The sequence below is a fragment of the Polypterus senegalus genome, unplaced genomic scaffold (genome assembly GCF_016835505.1).
Source record: "Polypterus senegalus isolate Bchr_013 unplaced genomic scaffold, ASM1683550v1 scaffold_5023, whole genome shotgun sequence".
In the NCBI taxonomy this organism is placed as follows: domain Eukaryota; kingdom Metazoa; phylum Chordata; class Cladistia; order Polypteriformes; family Polypteridae; genus Polypterus; species Polypterus senegalus.
In genome coordinates this window covers 119,118-137,909 of record NW_024377025.1, presented here as the reverse complement: position 1 = coordinate 137,909, position 18,792 = coordinate 119,118, and the positions used below count along the sequence as shown (strand labels likewise).

Genomic DNA, 18,792 nt, shown 5'->3' with positions numbered 1-18,792 from the left:
GGTAACCCTTCCTTGACAGGGCATTGCTAAAGAGCTTGTCACATGACTATGGAGGGACACTAGCATGACTATAAAGGTCTATTTTCCCACTCTGTGCCCCATTTTGTCAGTGTTTTCATGCCAGCTTTCTGATTTGTGGTGCTAGTCGAATGCAGCTGAAGACCATTGACATGAACAGAAGGTAAAATAATGAGAAGGAAACACTTTATGGTGCAGAAACCATGCTTTATTTCAAAACAATAAAATAACAAATCCCGTGGAGGCTCAATAACATTAGAGCTACACAAATGCTAAGTGAAAGAAATCCAATCGTACTGCAGGGCACGTTCAACTCAAACGGTTTGTCATCCATCATTCTTACACCAACATCTGCAAACCTTATTTATTTTATTTTTTTGCTGCCCTCGTAAGTGACGATGCGCAATTCTAAATCTATCAAACTAACACACATGCGGTGAATCCGCGGGAGCCTCCAGGAGATGGCACGGCTTCTGCCCAGAAGCACTCAAGCCAGCTTCATTGAGGGTATGGCCAGGAGATGTTACATTTTTTGAGCCACCTTGAGTGGTCCTGGGCCAGATGCCGTGCACACACACACACAAAAAACTGAGCATGCCGAGTGCAGGCCGCTAGCACTGGGCAGCAAAGTCTTGTGACGTCATGGTTGGTGACACAGTCGCTTGAATGGCGAGCCTTTACCTGCTGCCTACTGGAGGGTACTGGTAAACAGCACTGAAAGCCTCGCATTCGGAATTTATGAATCTTGGTGGGGGTGCACTTTGCCCCCCCAGGATCTCTTTGGTTATGGTAGTCTTCAGCAGGGAGCCTCTCTACCTGCTGAGGCATTCTTATAAACTTCAACTTCACGTTGAGGCACAGGGTTTCTTTCCAGGTTTTCCAGGGTAGTCGTCTCCTTTCGGAAACTTTCTCCTGTCAACCAGTCAGTTTCATACGTTGCAATATTTTTAAAACGGTCACAAATTACACAAGTATAAAGCGTCCATAACCGTTCATCTCGGCTATATACATTATATACATGTCTTGGTAAAAAAAAAAAAAAAGTGGCTTATAAACACATTCAAGTCAAATGATTCATTCGTCTGGCGCGCTGTATAACAACGCTAAACCTCTAAGTATGGCATAAATTAGTGTCAAGTCAGGTACAAAAATAGATCCTATTTACAAAAAAAAAAAAAAAAACAATAAACCATATGCTTTGTGGAACAATCAGTAGAAAAGAAAGAGGTAAGGCACTTGAAAACTAGGAGGACACAGTCTTTTAAATCGATCGAATGCTGATGTTGACTGTGGCCGAATCTGAGCCAAGCTCATTGGACAGCTTTAGTGTGTACAGGCCAGCGTCGTTCTCCTTCACACTGGTGATAATAAGTGTGGTCAAGTCATCAGTGGTCTCAATATGGAACCGTCCACTCTTCTCCTCACTTGACAGCACCTCTCCTCCCCGAGACCATTGGATTTCAGGTATTGGCTCACCAGAGAAGGCACAGGCCACGGTGAGGACCTTCCCTTTCTCAATGCTGATATCATCGGGAAGAGCTTCAATTCTGGGTGGTGCACCTGGATTAGAATGATGAGGAAAATAAAGATTTCAATGTTGGAAGTAAAATCATTGCTTCATGCAGAATGGACAACTATCAGTTTATCTAAAGTTTGATTTATCTCTACTACGTGCACCGCTGTCTCACCTTTCCCACCACGTCTAATCATTCTGCTAGTTGAACCTGCAGTTTGGGACAGGCTGGACATTCCCATGACACTGCTGGAGCTCATGGCTATATGGGATTCCTTCATGGAAGACATGCTAGTTTGGGACATGCTTGCAAATTTCACTTCAGTCATGCTGGAACTGCTGAACGAGGCCTCCTGCGTGGAGGCAGCCATGTGGACCGACTTGGAAGAGAAACGTTCTTGCATGCTTGCTGCCGCACTTTTCTCCAATACTACCTGTCTGACAGGTTCTTCAACCAGGGCTGTGAGAACATAGCAAACAAAGGAACATGACAACGACATGACAGGAGGCGATGTCACAGAATCACATCTACTCACGATGGGGTGTCAGACTCAGCCTCTGATATCTCATTCGTTGTTTGTGGTCTTTTCACATGAACTCGATGGACTGTGAGATAAGTAGAAGAAGGCCCTGTGCATGCCCTTGAGTTGTGTCTGACATCCCTCTTCTCATAATCCACATAAGAGTTGGCACAGACCATTAGAAACATCTGCTGGCCCCAGGTATTCATAGAGATTTTGATCAAGGACTGTATCCCGCATGGTCCATCGGGTCTGAAGAGGCTGCAGTGGACCCCACATACTCAGTGCAGTTTTATCCTGGAGCAACTAAACAGTCAGTGGGTGTTTCTAATCATCTTCCTGAGATGCACCTCTGTAATTGCTGTATATATTTGCTCAAAACAAAACCAACCTGGGTTGCTCATCTCATTTTACTGGCCATAAGAACCAGAAAAGGTTTTCACAAGCAGAGGCCTTCCAGCCCCAGCATAGCTAATGTGTCCAAGATCAGGCTGGGGTTTGAGAATCTCCTCTTGTTCCGGTATCTACAATTCTGTGGGTGAACTAATACTTTCTACCATATGTGTAAAATTTTAACTTTGGGTATCTCTTCAAAACACAGGCTGCTGGACCTAACATGGAATTCTAAACTATAGGGCCTGTTGTTAGAAGCTTTACCCACACCAAACAAACCTATTTTCATTGGACTGGTAATGTCCCACCCTAGCTAGGACTCTAGTTCAGCAGTTTTCAACCATTTTGACTTGAGCCACAGAAGACTGAAAAGGTCTTTACAGACCAGGGAGATGGAGTATATAATAAAATTATTTATTCTATATCATAATCAGAGCAGGGATGAGGAGTACATCAGTAATGAAGATGGAACTGCCAGGCAAAAGGAAAAACGGAAGGCCAAAGAGGAGGTTTTTGGATGTGGTGAAGGAAGACATGAAGGCACTGGGTGTGGCAGAAAATGGTGTATAAGACGGGGATTGATGGAGAAAGATAATCAGCTGTGGCGACGCCTAAATGGGTGCAGCCGAAAGAAGAAGATTCTGTGTCATAATTGGTCCAGCAATTTTGTTAATATAGTACGTTCTCACTGTACGTTTTGCCTATATGATCCGACAGAATATAAACTTTAGGAATGTTAAAAACTAGTTCCAAGATCTGAAACTTCAGATTCATATTCTACTGCCTTCAAAAACTTAAAACCCGTGTTTTCTAATTAACTTCGGTCTGTTCGTGGAAAAGTTTAAAAACATCATTGTTTTTAGAGACAAATAAATACTTTGGTGAATGATAACACGATTCATTTTGGGGTTGAGTGAAAACTTATTTGTAAAAAATGAACTAAGGAAAATTTTATAATCACCTGAAGTAGTCCTAATTTGCAGTGTGTGGAAACGATATTTTAAATTGAAATATTTGTTTAATGAGTAACACCAGTAGAATGTTCCTGTTGAATGATGGTTACAAAAAGATGGCAATAAATAAAAGATTATTTATGTTTTATTTGTGAGAAATTAAAATAATGAAAAACTGACTAAAATAGTAACCGCATACAATCGTAGAAGCGAGAGATCTACTTGTAAACTAAACTAACAGGACAAATTTAACAGAAACTAATTGTAAAACTAACTCAAATAATTATTCTCTAAACTAGAAATTATTAGATGCTTCCCACAAAAGCAAGTGCAAACAAATGAAAATATCTATACACTTTCATTGTTCTCTAGTTCAAAGTTCCATTCTTGGAATGAGAAGGCGGAGAATGAGTCGGAGAAACTTGTGTTGAGCCAGGTGATTCTATTGGCCATCAAAGGATTTTTCATGTCCAATAAAATTGTACACAAGCCATTATTCACATTGGCTAAAAACATGGCCTGAGAATTCATTGATTTTTTGTGGACCAGTAAAAGTATTCTGCAGACCAGCGATTAGGAAACACTGCTGTAAGTCCATGACAAGGAGAACAATTTAGGCTAGCCTTGGGAGGACAACCTGAGACTCTGGAGGAGACTTTATTGCAGAACAGTACCCTCATCACCTTGCCAGGTCTGAGAAAGTATGAGCAAGAGGTTGTTTTGAGCAGATATAACTTGCATGTGAGGATAAATGCGATGAGTGCAAGCATATGTGGACATGTGGTCATCTCCACAGCAAACTTTCCTCAGGTGCTTGCACTCTTGCACATGAGCATTAGGGCTCTCAGATGTCCCATGTTGCCCATCTGCTTGATTTTCATGCTCTGCTAGTAAGTGCAGATATTCCATTAAATACCAGAGCATTATGGAACTTGTGTATTGACATCTGGCATCATACCAAGAACTGTGTAAGGGATCTCCTCTTGTGTGAGTTCACAGGGATGGGATTGCAGTCAGTGATAGAAAGCCTCTAGAGCAGCTAGATACCACCACAGACATGCTGGTTTTGGCTTCCTTTCTAAGACTGTTGTCCAGAACTGTCAGTTACTTACTATGTTAGACTAATGCTGCACATCCATATGGGTCAGATATTCGCTGGTGCTCAGTTAGTAAATGTGCTGGCGGAAGAGAAGCATCATGGTAGCATGAAAAGTGAAAACAAATAGGTGGGAAATGCAGATTGGCATGGGCTTGTTAGAAAGTTGCTCATTCTCCTGCCATTTATTAGTGCCAGTATTAGTGCCAGTTATGGCAGATGTGACTTCAGGGGTGAGAGAGGTCAGGAGCATGCGCTGATACAGTGCATTGCCTGTACACCCACCACATGACAAACCAACTCAGGATCCCAGATTAGCACTCGAGTACAGCCGTGCAATAGGTGACACCTCAGCACCACAATAGTTCAGATGGAATGGAACCACTGGGAGGTTTTTTATGGTGGCTGGAGTGCCAATTCTGCTACCAACCCCCAGGTTTTTCCCTGCAGATTGGAGGGCCTCCATGCAGGGCTGGATGCAGATTAACGTCATACCCACGTGAATGAGTCAAAATAAAATTGTTTCTTAGTAAACTTGTCAGTAGCCATTCAGGTCCTTAGTAAATGTCATGTAAAGGATGAGCAGAGACAGAAGTCAGTGCCAGGGGTTGTAAAGATGTCACCACTCTTTCAGAGAGCAGCATTTGCTGTTCCCTGGGCTGAGGTAATGTGCCTTCACTTTAGCTGGCTGCCCATTTGTACAACAGTCATGATGTCATTGGGCTAACCCATTGAGTAAGCACTTATTATCATGCAGGCTACATGCAGGAGCTTCAGTTCTTTGCATGACGTCTTATGATGTCAATACCACTGCCCTTAATGCTTGTTTATTTCCATTCTTTCATAAACTCATTCCAATAAAACTCAAGTTTCTTCTTTATAAATGTTTAGAAACTTGGAATGCATTACAGTTGAACTAAAGAATAGAGTAGAGCAACTTACCAAGCACATTTAGGGATGCAGTAGCAGAGCACTGCCCGTGCACATTTTTAGCGGTTATGGTGTATTTTCCACTATCTGTAATGGCAGCACTCAGAATTTCCAGCGTGTAGGTGTTTTTGGTGCGGCTCAGTTTAATGTTGCGATCCACAGAGATCTGAAATGTACAAGATAGGTTTAGCAAGGGTTTGGTAAGAACTCTGATATTTATTTACTCATTTATTTGTTTGTAGGCCACTTACCATAATGTTGTCTTTAAGCCACTCAACGTCTGGAGAGGGCTCTCCAGAGATCTCACAGATAAACTTGACACTCTGTCCTTCATTGATGTTCTGAGATTTAGGTTGTATGACAAAAGCAGGAGCGGTTGAAACTTTGCGGGTGACAGTGATGTCAAACTGACACTTGACAAGACCATGCTCAGTTTTCGCCTCACAGGTGATGATCCCTTCATCTTTCTTGCTGGCCTTCTTAATGGTTAGGGTGTGGTCTTCTCCAGATATTCCATATCTGTAATCCTCTGAATTAAGGATCTCTACTCCATTAAGAATCCATTTCACTGTGGAGGCTCCAGGAATGTTGGCTTTCAAGATTACCCTCTGACCATCAGACACTGTCAACTGAGAGCGGCTTGTCCTTGTTTCTTGATACGATGACTTAGTCTCCTCATATACCATTTCCTTTTTGACTAGCTTCTCCTTAATCTCAAATTTCTCTTCCATTGATGTTAAAGATTTCTTGTGCACGGCAAGTCCTCGAGCCTCCTCTGCAGAGGCCAAGGCCTTTGATTCTTTGTACATGGTGACGCTGGAATAAATTGCTTTGAAAGCTTGGCCCACAAAGGCGAATGACGTTCTGGAAGATCCACCTTCTCCCACAATTTCGCATGAGTATTCACCTTGGTCAGCTTCTGAGAGGCTGAAAATTGTGAGATTGTAGTTCCCATCAGCAGAGTAATGGAACTGATGGTGGCTGCTCTCAGTCAGCTTCTTTCCATCCTTGTACCAGATGACCTCTCTCACATTCAGGAGTGTGCTTTCAGCAGCACAGGAAAACTTCACTTTGTCCTCCACTGCCTCAGCTTTCAGCAATTTGACAATTTTTGGAGGAGTAAGGGGGGGGATCTGTATTCCTTCTCTAGCGGCAGTTTTAGCAGGTGGTGGAGATTTAACTCTTCGGGGAGATGTAAGTGGTTCTGGTGACTTTACTCGTTTCGGAGATTTAAATGAATCTGGTTTCGCATGAGGTTCTGGAGACTTCACCCGGGCTGGAGATGTAAGGGCCTTCTCCTTTGCAGATGTCTTTCGGATTGTAAGAGTAAATTGTGCCTCCTGTTTTCCTTCTGCATTTTCCACTACTACTGTATAACTGCCTTCATCAGATGATTCAACAGATGTAATCTCAAAAGTAGACTTGTACTGTGTTGTTGTCACCCGGTGGCGTTTGGAGGTCACAATGGTTTTGCCGGCATGTAGCCATGTCACAGTAGGTGCTGGCTCCCCATCAATATCACAAGCAAATCTGGCTGCATCCCCTTCTGAAACTGTGATGGACTGAGGTTTAGTAAGGATTCTGGCGGCCAAGGTGGTCTTCACTTTCTCGTGGATAACCTTCTCTTCAACCTCCAGGGCCTTAACTTTCTTCTCCTCGTACTTGGCCTCACTGATTTCTGTCTTTGTTTCTTTTATCTCAAGAGTTGTCTCAGAGGATGTTGTTTTCTTTATTTTAGACACATGGTAGACATCTGTTTTTGTTACATCAGGGACAAGTTGCACGGGTGGTTCCTCATCCCTGCGACGAGAAGAGTAAGATGAATATTCCCCTCCAGCTACATCAAGTGTGGCATAGTCGGAAGCATCACCCTTGTGGTTGGAGCAGCAGACACGGTATGTCCCAGTGTCTTCTTTCTGGCAGTCTACAACTTCCAGGGTCAGAACACCACTCATGTTGGTGAAGCGGTATTTGCTACTTTCCTCAATCTCTTTTCCATTATGGTACCATTTTATTTCAGGTGCTGGCTTGGACTGGACATTTAAAGTGAATCTGGTGGTTTGACCAGAAGGCACACGGTGAGACCTCATCCTTAGTGTTATGCGTGGAGCATGATCAAGACTAAATGGCTGCTGGCTGACAACTTCATATTTCCTCTCTGTTTTTAAAGCAGCTTTCCTTGATTCATATCTGGAGAAGATGTCAAATCTTGCTGTCCTCTCGAATCGGGAAGCAGAGCGCTCACTAGACACAGGACTGGGAGATCGTGGCCGGGTTCGTTCTGGGGTGGGAGATCTTCGTTCTGTTACTTCTGTCTCGGGTTCCACAGTTGCTGGTCGTGTGCGAGGCTTTATTAGTTCCGATACAGGACGCATTAGCTCAATATATGTTGGTGACAGTGAGCGCCGCCTTCTGAGCAAATGTGAGACAGATGGGGACTTGGTGCGGACTTCTTTTATTTCAGTGCCCTCCACAGTTTCTCCACTAACATACACAACTTCTCTCTCTCGTCTAGACACCCGTGTCTTTTCTTCTTGTTCAATACGCTTCATTTCGCTTTTGTATGCAGCAAGTCTTTGTGTGGTAGCAACAGGACGGAGGAGCTCCTCATCTTCCTTATCTTCAAACACTCTCTGCTTCTGCCTTGGAGGTCTGTATACCACCTTGTCATAGCGCTCACGGAGGTCAGCATAGCTTGGACCGGCTTCATATTTTGATGGTATGCGATATGTTGTGTATTTGGAAACTTCCTCCTCTTCCTCCTCACTCTCTTCAAGGGCTACTCTGGCTCTTGGTGAAGGATGACGCAGCGATGATAACTCAAAGCGGACTGGACTGCGACTGGGAGGGGAGGCAGAGAAGCCAAGTTCAAGCTCTTCTTCCAAGCGTAGTCTTTCCTCCTCTGTACGCTTCATTGACAAATAGTCATCAACTGGCAGCAACAGCTCTTCATCAGACAGGTCTCCCAGGGACCTTCTTCTTGGTCTGTAATAAAGTTCATAATCAGGAGATGGTGTCCTAAGTCTTGCAGGTCTCACAACCTCCAGATCATCTTGGGAGATCTTTGGAATGCGCCACTTAGGCTTGTACTGGTCAGTAAATCGTGGCAGAGGCATGACATAGAACTGTTCCCACCTCGAGAGGCGAATACGTTTTGGTCGCTTCTGAACAATTCTCTCCATGGGCTCTGGCATTTCATATTGGTCACGCAGCTTTTTGTACCATTTCATGTCTGAGAGAGGAACAAATTGTTTAATCTCTGGGTCCTCTTCCAGAACAGTTGGTGCATGCACACGTGGCTCTGGGATATCATATGGCATTCTGAGCCTCTTCTCCTCCTCTCGCTTTTTCTTTTCTTCTTTGGAGATTTCGTACTCGCCCTTGACATGTTTTGTGCTTACAGCTGGCTTATACAGAATTGCAGCTTCTCTTAATGCCTCCTGTGCTACAGGAGTGAGGGGCACAGCCTCTACTCCAGCAAGGATTTCAGCCATTCTTAAAGTCTTGTCGATTTGCTTCTTTACATGCTCCTGTCTTTCCTCCTCACTCTTGTACTCCCGTTTTTTATACGTAATGCGTTCCACCTTCAGATAGGCCTGACAGCTACTAGACCCAGCTGAGTTGGTAGCTGTGACTCTGTATGTACCAGAGTCTTCAGGAAGTGTGTCACGAATATGGAGCACATAGTAATCTAAGCCCTCGTGAACAACTTCGACTTGTGGGCCGAATGCTAATTGAGTGCCATCCTTCTCCCATTTCAGGGATGGAACTGGTGTTCCAGAGACCCTCACCTCAAAGCGGACACTCTGCCCTTCTTGACATTCTGCATTTGCAAGCAAGCGTTTGAACATTGGCCTCATTGTGTTATCAATTACAACTGGGTGAGGTACAACAGTCAGCCTTGCCTTGCAGCTGTCTTCACCAAATCTGTTCTTTGCTACAACGGTGTATTCTGCATCATCTTCTGGCTGAAGATTGTGAATGATCAGCTGATACAGACCTTTGTCAGTTTCAAAAGTGTATTTCTTATCATCATCACCTGGTTTGATTCTCTGTCCAGACTTCAGCCAGGTTACGCGAGGTTCTGGATGGACAGTGATGGTCACTCCAAACCGTACATTTTCACCAATGTAGGCAGTGCGATTGAACAAAGGCAGAGTAAACTCTGGTGGCCTTTCAAGAAGCCTGGAAGTATCTACACGGCGCTTCACTTTCTTCACAGTGCGTCCCACGAAGTATTCACGATAATCTCTGACCCCAGAGACAAACAGCTCTGCATAGGAGCTGTCCTCTCCATAGTCATTGACTACTTTGCATCTGTAGGTTCCATCATCAGATCTGTTAATATCTTTTACATATATGGTGGCGACGCCGTCTTGATAGCTAATCTCGTATTTGTCACTGCTCTCAAGTTGTCTCACTCCATAGTACCAGGTCACTTCTGTTGACTGATCATAGTTCTCAATCTTGCACACATATTTGGCATGACCACCTTCTTCAGAAACAGCGTGTAGAACCTGTCCTGAAAGTGGGCCAATTTCTATTGGAGCAACTTTGACTTTGGCCACAGTGACTCCTCTCTGACTTCTAATAGCGCCACCTGAAGCAATACGGGCTGATGAAACAACTACGTTCCACTCCTTTTTAACTAGGGTTTGGTAGTACCGTCGGTGTCTCAAAGTCTTAATGGATTTTGTGCTGATCCTCTCTGTCTTTTGCTTGAGCCATGGATGTTCAAGGGCTTCAGCAGCTGTCATACGAGGCTTGCGCTCCTTCACCAAGAGACGGTCAATGAAGTCAAGTGATTCTAGGCTCACCTCTTTAAATACTTCATCATCAAAACTGTACTCAGCGTTACAAATGTTTTCAATTGTTTGCTGATTGGTCTCAGCAATGAATGGGTTAAGACCGCTGAGCAAAACATAGACAAGAGTACCGACTGACCACATGTCAGTGACAGAGCTGACCATATCGTGTAGATGGATCTCAGGAGCACAGTACTCGGGTGCGGTGAACTGAATTCTCAGGTTATCACCTGGTTTCAGTTGTCGGGCTTGGCCTAACTCAATGATCTTAACGAAACTGCTCTTTCTTGTAGTGTAAACAATATTCTCGGGCCTGATGTCAAAGTGTCCCACACTCTGGCCATGCAAATATTCCAGTCCTTCGCACACTTGCCGAATGTATGTAACAATTTCCCTTTCGTTCAGATCAAAGCCTGTAATGTTCAAGCGTTCAAAGATGTCCACACCCGAAATGAACTCGAATATCATGACCAGCTCCTCAAGGCTATCAAATGACTCGTGGAGATATAGGAAGCTCCTGTGACGAGCAATGTTAAAGGTTGCAATCTCCTTCTTTATCAAAGCCTGATCAGCACCCTTCACTTTGGCAAATTTGGCCATGAAGGTCTTCTTGGAGCTGACTTCAACACAACGATGAACAATGCCAAACTGACCACGGCCCAGTTCTTCAGCGATCATGTACTTGTTGTGTAGTTCTTTGGTGGATGAGTGAGGTGCTTTGCTTGATGGTATTTGCCTTGTCTCATCAACCTCTTCATCGTAATTAAGCATTCTTGTTTTATCTTCCTTTGTGACAACAGGATCAGTTGGTTCAGATGGCTGACTCTGGCCAAATTTGTTTTCTGCAATCACACGGAACTGATAGCTTGTCTTGCCAAACAGATTAATAACTGTGTAGTGTGTGTCACGTGCCTGGGCAACACGGATCCATCTTTCAGCGGTGGTGGCACATTTTTCAATGATGTAGTTAGTAACTTTACTTCCTCCATCATTGGCTGGGGCACTCCAGGTCAGTGTCACAGAATCCCTTGATATGTCACTAGCTTTGATTCCTCTTGGTGGATCAGGTACATCCGCAACATCCAATTCAACAGTTTGCTGGTCAATGCCAAACCTGTTCTTGGCACAGACAATGTAGAAACCAGCATCCTTTCTGTCTACTCCGTTGGGGAAAACAAGTGATGTGAATGATCTTGTAACAATAACTTGGTAGTGACCATTGTTATCAATAAGATCTTGTCCTTTTTGCCAGGTAATTACTGGATCAGGCCGTCCACTGAAAGGAATCTTAATGCTGACCACTTCTCCTCGAAGGGCGTGGACAGCTCCCATACCTTCCAGATGCTTTGGAAGGTGAATCTTGGCAGGAACTATACAAAAAAATAAATAAATAAATAAATAAATAAACAAATAAAGTTAAATGAATCTAAAAAACATCAAAACATAGTATGCAAAATACCACAGGCAGTAAGAGCATTTTTTTCTTACCTTCCACATCCAAGGAGACGGTAGCTGAAATTGATCCTCCTTGGTTAGTGGCCCTGACCTGGTATACAGTAGAGTCCTCTTCAGTAACTGCTGTGATGACAAGTTGGTAGTATCCTCCTTTGAATTCTTGGATTTTGACTTTCTCTCCATCAGGCATTATTTCTTTGCCTTGTTTGAACCATTTCACCACGGGCTTGGGATGTCCCACAATCTTTACCACAAAGGTAGCATTGCTCTTGTACTTCACGTTCAGGTTTCTCAGTTCCTCTTTGAACTGTGGTGCCCGAATAGCTACATCAGACTTTGGAATAATGGGTTCAGAGATTTCACTCCAGTCGCTTTCACCTCCAAGGTTCTCACATTTCACACGGAACTCGTATTCCAAGCCTTCAATCAGGCCCTTAACAGTATACACGGTTTCATGGATCTCCTCAGTTGTCACAGCAATCCATTTGTTCTGTTTCTTTTCACGCTTCTCAAGATAGTAGTTTCTAATCTTTGCACCGCCATCGCTGGCAGGAGGTTTCCAGGAAACAACACATGAATCCTTTGTTATTCCAGTTACCACTGGAGTGTGTGGAATTCCAGGTTTCTCTGTATAAAACAGAACAAATGCACATTTACACATGTACTGTATATATCAATGCAGACATCGAAATGAGAAGTAGATGAATACACTGTGCATTTTACATTCTTACTATACTCACCAAACGGACTCTTAATAACAACAATTGAAGGTATCTCCAGAGTTTCGCTGATACCAAACTGGTTTTGTGCAGACACTCTGAAATAGTAGCCTGCATTTTCTGTAAGGTTCACAATTCTGCAAGATGTGCCAGAAATTGCTGAGGAGACAAGGTGCCACTGCTCTCCTTCCTTAGCCTCACGTTTCTCAACAATGTAGTTGGTAATCATGGCGCCACCATCATCACTTGGTGGTTTCCAGCTAATTATAACCGAGTTCTTCAACAGGGCATCGACCACGATTGGTCCTTCTGGGATGCTGGGTTTATCTGGAAAATACATGCATATTAAGTTAACATATCTGCTCAGTCTCAGAGAAGCTGATGTGTATCATTGTTTTCCACATTACCATTTAAAACTATAAATATGTAACTACATGAAAGGCAAGATTCAGCAAGCTAAACAGAAATGTGCATGGACTAGCTGAGGTAGGAATATTTAGGACTAAAGGTTAGGTCACATGAAATCAGCACATGGAGGAATGCTTTGGAATTATGTTTGGCAGAAGCTTCAGTTCTACATCACAAAATATCATGTAGGGCTTTATTGTGTACTTGTTCTATGGATTAACAATGAATCCTTTCTCCAAATTAATGGTGTAATCGATTGCATGCATATTAATCATACCTTGGACTTCAACACTGAGAACTGTATCAACAGTGCCCAAGATGTTGCTGAGCTGCACTTTGTATTTTCCTGTGTGGGCCTTGCGTTGCACATTCCTGATCACAAGATGTGTGTAATGTTCAGTGTTTTCAACTGTAACAGTTTCTGAATCTTTCAAGGGTTTCTTGGCATGGAACCACAAGATAGCAGGTACTGGACGGCCAATGTAAACGACATGCAGACGCAGACTTGTGCCGGCACTTGCATAATATTTCTCCTTCAGTGGGAATCCAGGATGGAACTGAGGTGCAGCCTGAAGGAAGAGTTTTCCACTGCTCTCAATCTCACCCACATCATTGATGGCTCTGCAAGTATACAATCCTTCGTCTTCCTGTTCCTCTGTGATGATGGTCAATGAATGGTTGCGCCCATCAGAGCTCATTTTGTATTTGCGGCTCTGTATGAGTTCTTTGCCGTATCTGTACCATTTAATATCAGGTAGTGGTCTACCGATGATCTGGCAAGTGAGCTGGCCTGCCTCACCCAACTTTGTGGTGACATCCTGCATTTCCTGTCTAATACATGGTGCTTCTCCAGCTGTTGAAAAAATAAGGTCAAAAAACAACAGTTATTAGGTATTGTCTCATAAACAATATTACACAAAAGACTTTTGATAAAAGCCACATACAAGTCAATTTTGTCTTGATGGCAATAGCTGTTCTGCGTGGCCGGCTGACTCCAGTCTCATTTTCTGCAAAGACACGGAATTCATACTCTGTTGCTTCCTGGAGGCCACCCATGGTGAACTGTCGATCCTTTGTACGTTCTTTGTTGCACTTTTTCCAAGCACTGTCGCCAGACTGGCGATACTCAATCCAGTATCCCAGGACCTCTTTGCCTCCGTCACATTCTGGCCTCTCCCAGTGAATAGTGATGCTGTCTTTGGTGACCGAAATCACTTCAATTTCTCCTGGGTGGCTTGGTTTGTCTAGATAAGATAAAATAAATGATGTTAGTTGTGTTTTCTCCTACTTGTTGAAAAGTTCACATAGAACACTAGAAGAAGCTCCGTTGACTTACCAAATGGATCCTTGCAAAGAACAGTTTCAGATGATGGGCCAGGTTCACTTGAGCCAATATCATTTTGGGCAATAACACGGAACTGGTATTCTGCATCAGGAACAAGGCCTGTCACCGTGTACATTGTCGTAGTAATGTGAGTCTTGTTGTGTCTAACCCATTTATCTGTAGAAATCTCTTTGCGGTCAATGAAATAACCGATAACACGTGAACCACCATCATCTTTTGGTCTTGACCATGACAGGCTCACAGAACTCTTGGTTATATCCAAGATCTCTGGTGGATTGCTTGGAGGTTCAGGTGGAGCTATTATGGAAACAGAAACATAAAATCCATTGATTAAAACATTCTCAGTCATCTCAAACAAGCAATACAGGATTTAAACATCCCACTAAACACTTACAAAGTGGTGTTTTGGGAATGACTGATTCTTCTGACTTCAGAGATTTACTGATGCCAAACTGGTTTTCAGCCGAGACTCTAAAGTGATACTCAACATTCTCCTTCAGACCCTTAACAATGTAAGAAGTCTCCTTCACCCGAGAGTCAACAGTGCACCAGGCTGCTTTAGGTACTTCTCGTCTCTCAATGATGTAGCCAAGGATGTCAGAGCCTCCATCGTCAGCTGGTGCTCTCCAGCTCACTCTTACTGAACGAGCCTGAATGTCATCAAATTCCAGTGGACCTTCAGGACTGTCTGGCTGCCCAATTACTTTCACTTTGATGTAGACAGCCTTCTTGCCACACTTATTCTCCAACACCAAATCATAGGTGCCAGTGTCATCTCTGTCACATTCCTTGATGACAAGCTCTGTGATTGTTTCAGATGTTGCAATCATGGCTCTGCTGCTAACATCACGGCCTTCCTTGGTCCACTTGCACACTGGAATTGGCTTGCCCTTAATTGGCACTGATAGCCGGATGACACTACCTTGTCTGACAACAAGGCCTTCCTGGTATTTTGGATCCAGATCGTAGTCAGGATATTCTGAAATTAAAAAGAAAAGAAACAGAATATAGCATTAACTGGAACATACAACACCAAAAAACAAAAACCTGAGCAATGTAGAAGATATGTATGTAGAAGAAGAGCTATACTGGTTAAAATCTTCAGTTGTCCTGTACTGGTGTGGTGAAGTTCCTATTTGCGCAAAAGAGCTGAAATTACCCACTTACTTAGTACTAGGGTGTCGTACTGTGTTAGCCATTATGAATGTAGAGAAACGTCAAGAAAAATGACCCCTTTTATTGGCTAACTAAAAAGATTATAATATGCCAGCTTTCGGGGCAACTCATGCCCCTTCTCCACTTGCTTAGTGAAATTCACATATCACCAAAATCAAAGGTATAACTAAAGTCTGAAGAAAAAGTACTAAGATGGCCCTCTAAGTGTGAGTCATGAGTGACACAGTTTTGAGAAGAGTGTGACAACAGTGATTTGCTAGATTAACTTTGTGCATAAGTGGCACAATATACAATAAGGACATCTTGATAAATTATAATGTTTCATATTTACTTCTCTGAATTCCTAGTGCTATTAGTAAAATAGAAGTCCATGGCTTGTCCATACCTTGCTACCCAGATAACTATAACTGTGGACTATGCTGGTTCAGACAAGTAAGCTCTTAACAATGTAGTATGCCAGTCAGCCAAACTAAATCTTGCTGAGGCTGGGAATGTTTGATGAATAAAGGTAAGTGAAAGGAGTAAGACAGTAAACTCTACAGTATGTGTTTGTGTGTCACAACATTTATCTATCTATCTATCTATCTATCTATCTATCTATCTATCTATCTATCTATCTATCTTTTTACTCATTTCCTACATCCAGGTAACATGAAATTAGTGGGTGTAAACCACATCCGATATCTAAGTCGAGACAATTTTGTTCCAGCACCCTGACGGCAGTCCTCCTTCCTTCAAAACTGGTCAGGCTGACTATATGATGTAGATGTGAATCTCATAAAAGATTTGAAAATGAGCCCTCAAATCTGTACCACAAAACCTCTGATTGGCTGATATGACCCTTTGTTTTTCAGGCAATACAAAGCATTGGTCCAGTGATAAGCACAAGTATATCCTGCGGTATAGTTTTACCATTGTGTACCACAGTGTAAGGGTATACCCCATCCCCAAGATTAAATGTGATCTTGTGTGGAACTTCTGGCTAGCACTTAGAAAAACTTTTCCACTGTGGACATTTATTGAGTTTATGCATTGAGTGTTCACCATCACATTGCACTCATGACATTTTTAGTAAAAACTTGAGAAAATGTTTCCAAGCATTTCATCCAGTCTTAATGCAAGAACATGACTGTGGTGAGGACAGATAATGAGGTTTCCTCTTACCAAGCATTTCTGTAACTTTAACTGTTCCAGGAACATCTGCGGGTTCGCCAGGTCCTCCAGCATTGCATGCCATTATACGGAACCGGTACTCTGCTCCCTGTGGCATATGCGTCAGTGTGTATTCACAGATTTTAGTGGGAGTTGTATTGCACTTGATCCAATCATACTGATCGACCTTCTGCATTTCAATCAGATAGCCGGTGACCTTTGAGCCTCCTTCCTCATCAGGTGGGCTCCAAGCCAATGAAACAGATGTTCTTGTTGAATCCGTGACTCTTGGATTCTGGGGTTTGCCAGGTGGCTCTGTTTTAAAATAAGCAAGAAAATATTGAAATATTTACTCCTACACAGACAATATTTCCCATATAGCATCTAAACTGCAAAGGAAAATAAAGGAATGAAGGCAACTTAAGCTATCGTACCGATGGGATCCATTGCAACTGCTGGCTTGGAAGGTCGGCTGGGTTTGCCTGAGCCTCTTGCATTGATAGCCGTCACTCTGTGTTCATATTCCAGGCCTTCAATAAGACCAGTAGACCTATACCTTGTCATTGTGACAGCGACCTTGTTACAACGCACCCATCTGTCAGCTCTCACTTCCTTGCGTTCAACAATGTATCCTGAAACTGCAGAGCCACCATCTTCCTCTGGAGGATACCAGGTGATTGTCATACCATCACGAGATATATCTAAAACTTCGGGTGTTCCAGGTGGTCCAGGAATATCTGCAGAAGAGACAATGATTTTGATAACATGGAAAATGTACCAGGAATATTTTGCATCAAAATTAATATAATAAAAAAAAGCAATTCAAAAGCAAGTAAAACTTACTGATGGCACTCTTGCATTCTACGATTTCAGACTGCAAGAAAGAGCCAATGCCAAAGCGGTTTGTGGCTGCAACACGGAAGACGTATTCTGTGCCTTCATTTAGTCTGGTGAATTTAAACATTGTCCTTGTCACAGATTCAGACACAGGCAACCATCCTGGACGATGAGCATCGCGCTGCTCCACAACATAGCCACTGATTGCAGCACCACCATCTTTTGAGGGTGAATCCCAGCTGATGCTGACAGATGTGGCATCTATCTCATCGATTCGGATAGGGCCGGTAGGTGCTGCAGGCTTGTCTGTGTCAAATAGAAAAAAAAAGATTTTTAGAACCTTACATAATGGATAAATTCACTGGTAGAAGTGCTTCCTTTGAGTGACTAAGGCTTGCAAATCTCTCTTTGAGCCTATCATTTTTAGATCTTACTGACTTGAAAATAAGCGTCTCCAACGCCACATAAGCTAAACTGAAAAGTGGCATCCATAGTGTATAGCCAAACTGTCAGATTCACTCCAGTCAGCAGCCAGTTATGAGTCTATCATAAATAAATTCCTATTCAGCAAGGAGAAAATCACAGACTCTCAGGGTGAGTTTGAGATGCTGGTAGGTAAAAGAAGCCTGGATATTGCTTGCTTATACAAAGGGTGCCAGTACCTCTTGTTTTTATTTAACTTGTTTAGAGACAATGGTTGCTAAATGGTAGCAACATGCTGGTGCAGTGGATAGGCAAGGTGGTGCCTTTCATCTCTAGGAAACCAAGTTTCCTCCATGCCCTTTTTCAATTCCACATCCCAGAGACACCATGCCTGTTAGTCTAACTGATATCTGCTATCTGTCCAAGATTTATTTGTTACTGCTCAGTCCTCAAAGGTGTGGGATTGACATGTCACCTACCATCTCTATTACTGAATTACAAGATTTGACAATGGATGGAGACACTAACTACATATAGGGTATGACAGGCAGGAAGAGGCCATGATGTTAGCAATTTAACATCCTGCCTTCTGTATTCCCTGCGGAAAGCTCCCCTTCCAACAAGACAATTCACAAAGGGAGACCACACACATCTTATTCTTACCAAGAATGATCACTTTGATGGTTTCTGAAGTAGTTCCAGTTGTGTTCTTGAGTTCCAGCAAATACTCGCCAGTGTCGTCAATGGTGGTCTCCCGAACTGTAAGCTTACATAGTTTGCTAGTTGTCTCCATCTTGACACGGTCTGATTCTCTCATCTTGGAATCTTCAAAGTACCAAGAGGCAGCAGGAGGTGGACGACCGCTTATAGGAATGCTGAGTTCAATCGGTCTTCCACATGGTACACAAACAGTCTTCTGAGGAATGCCAGCCAGGTCAATTTTAGGCATAACTATGGGGAAGAACAAGGGCAATTGTTAAATATATACTGTAATTATACTTAGTCCTAATTTATATATAAGTATATTTAGTCCTAAGTTGTTGTTACA

At 43.0% G+C, this 18,792-nt stretch overlaps 1 protein-coding gene across 2 annotated transcripts in view; it reads right to left on the bottom strand.

Moving 5' to 3' along the window:
- Positions 1-204: 204 nt before the first annotated feature.
- ttn.1 (titin, tandem duplicate 1) overlaps positions 205-18,792 on the bottom strand; it is a 136,560-nt gene continuing 117,972 nt past the window's right edge. The window contains exons 92-105 of one of the 2 annotated variants that reach the window (XM_039742387.1): positions 18,408-18,695; positions 17,328-17,627; positions 16,919-17,221; positions 16,497-16,799; positions 14,551-15,135; positions 14,148-14,453; positions 13,756-14,055; positions 13,089-13,664; positions 12,425-12,730; positions 11,718-12,311; positions 5,676-11,599; positions 5,437-5,590; positions 1,707-1,991; positions 205-1,578 (exon numbers count right to left, since the gene is read on the bottom strand). In XM_039742387.1, the coding sequence (XP_039598321.1) occupies positions 1,280-1,578; positions 1,707-1,991; positions 5,437-5,590; positions 5,676-11,599; positions 11,718-12,311; positions 12,425-12,730; positions 13,089-13,664; positions 13,756-14,055; positions 14,148-14,453; positions 14,551-15,135; positions 16,497-16,799; positions 16,919-17,221; positions 17,328-17,627; positions 18,408-18,695 (10,523 nt within the window). In that variant the 3' untranslated portion in view covers positions 205-1,279. The remainder of the gene's footprint in view (positions 1,579-1,706; positions 1,992-5,436; positions 5,591-5,675; positions 11,600-11,717; positions 12,312-12,424; positions 12,731-13,088; positions 13,665-13,755; positions 14,056-14,147; positions 14,454-14,550; positions 15,136-16,496; positions 16,800-16,918; positions 17,222-17,327; positions 17,628-18,407; positions 18,696-18,792) is intronic. The other variant, XM_039742386.1, reaches the window with a different exon arrangement.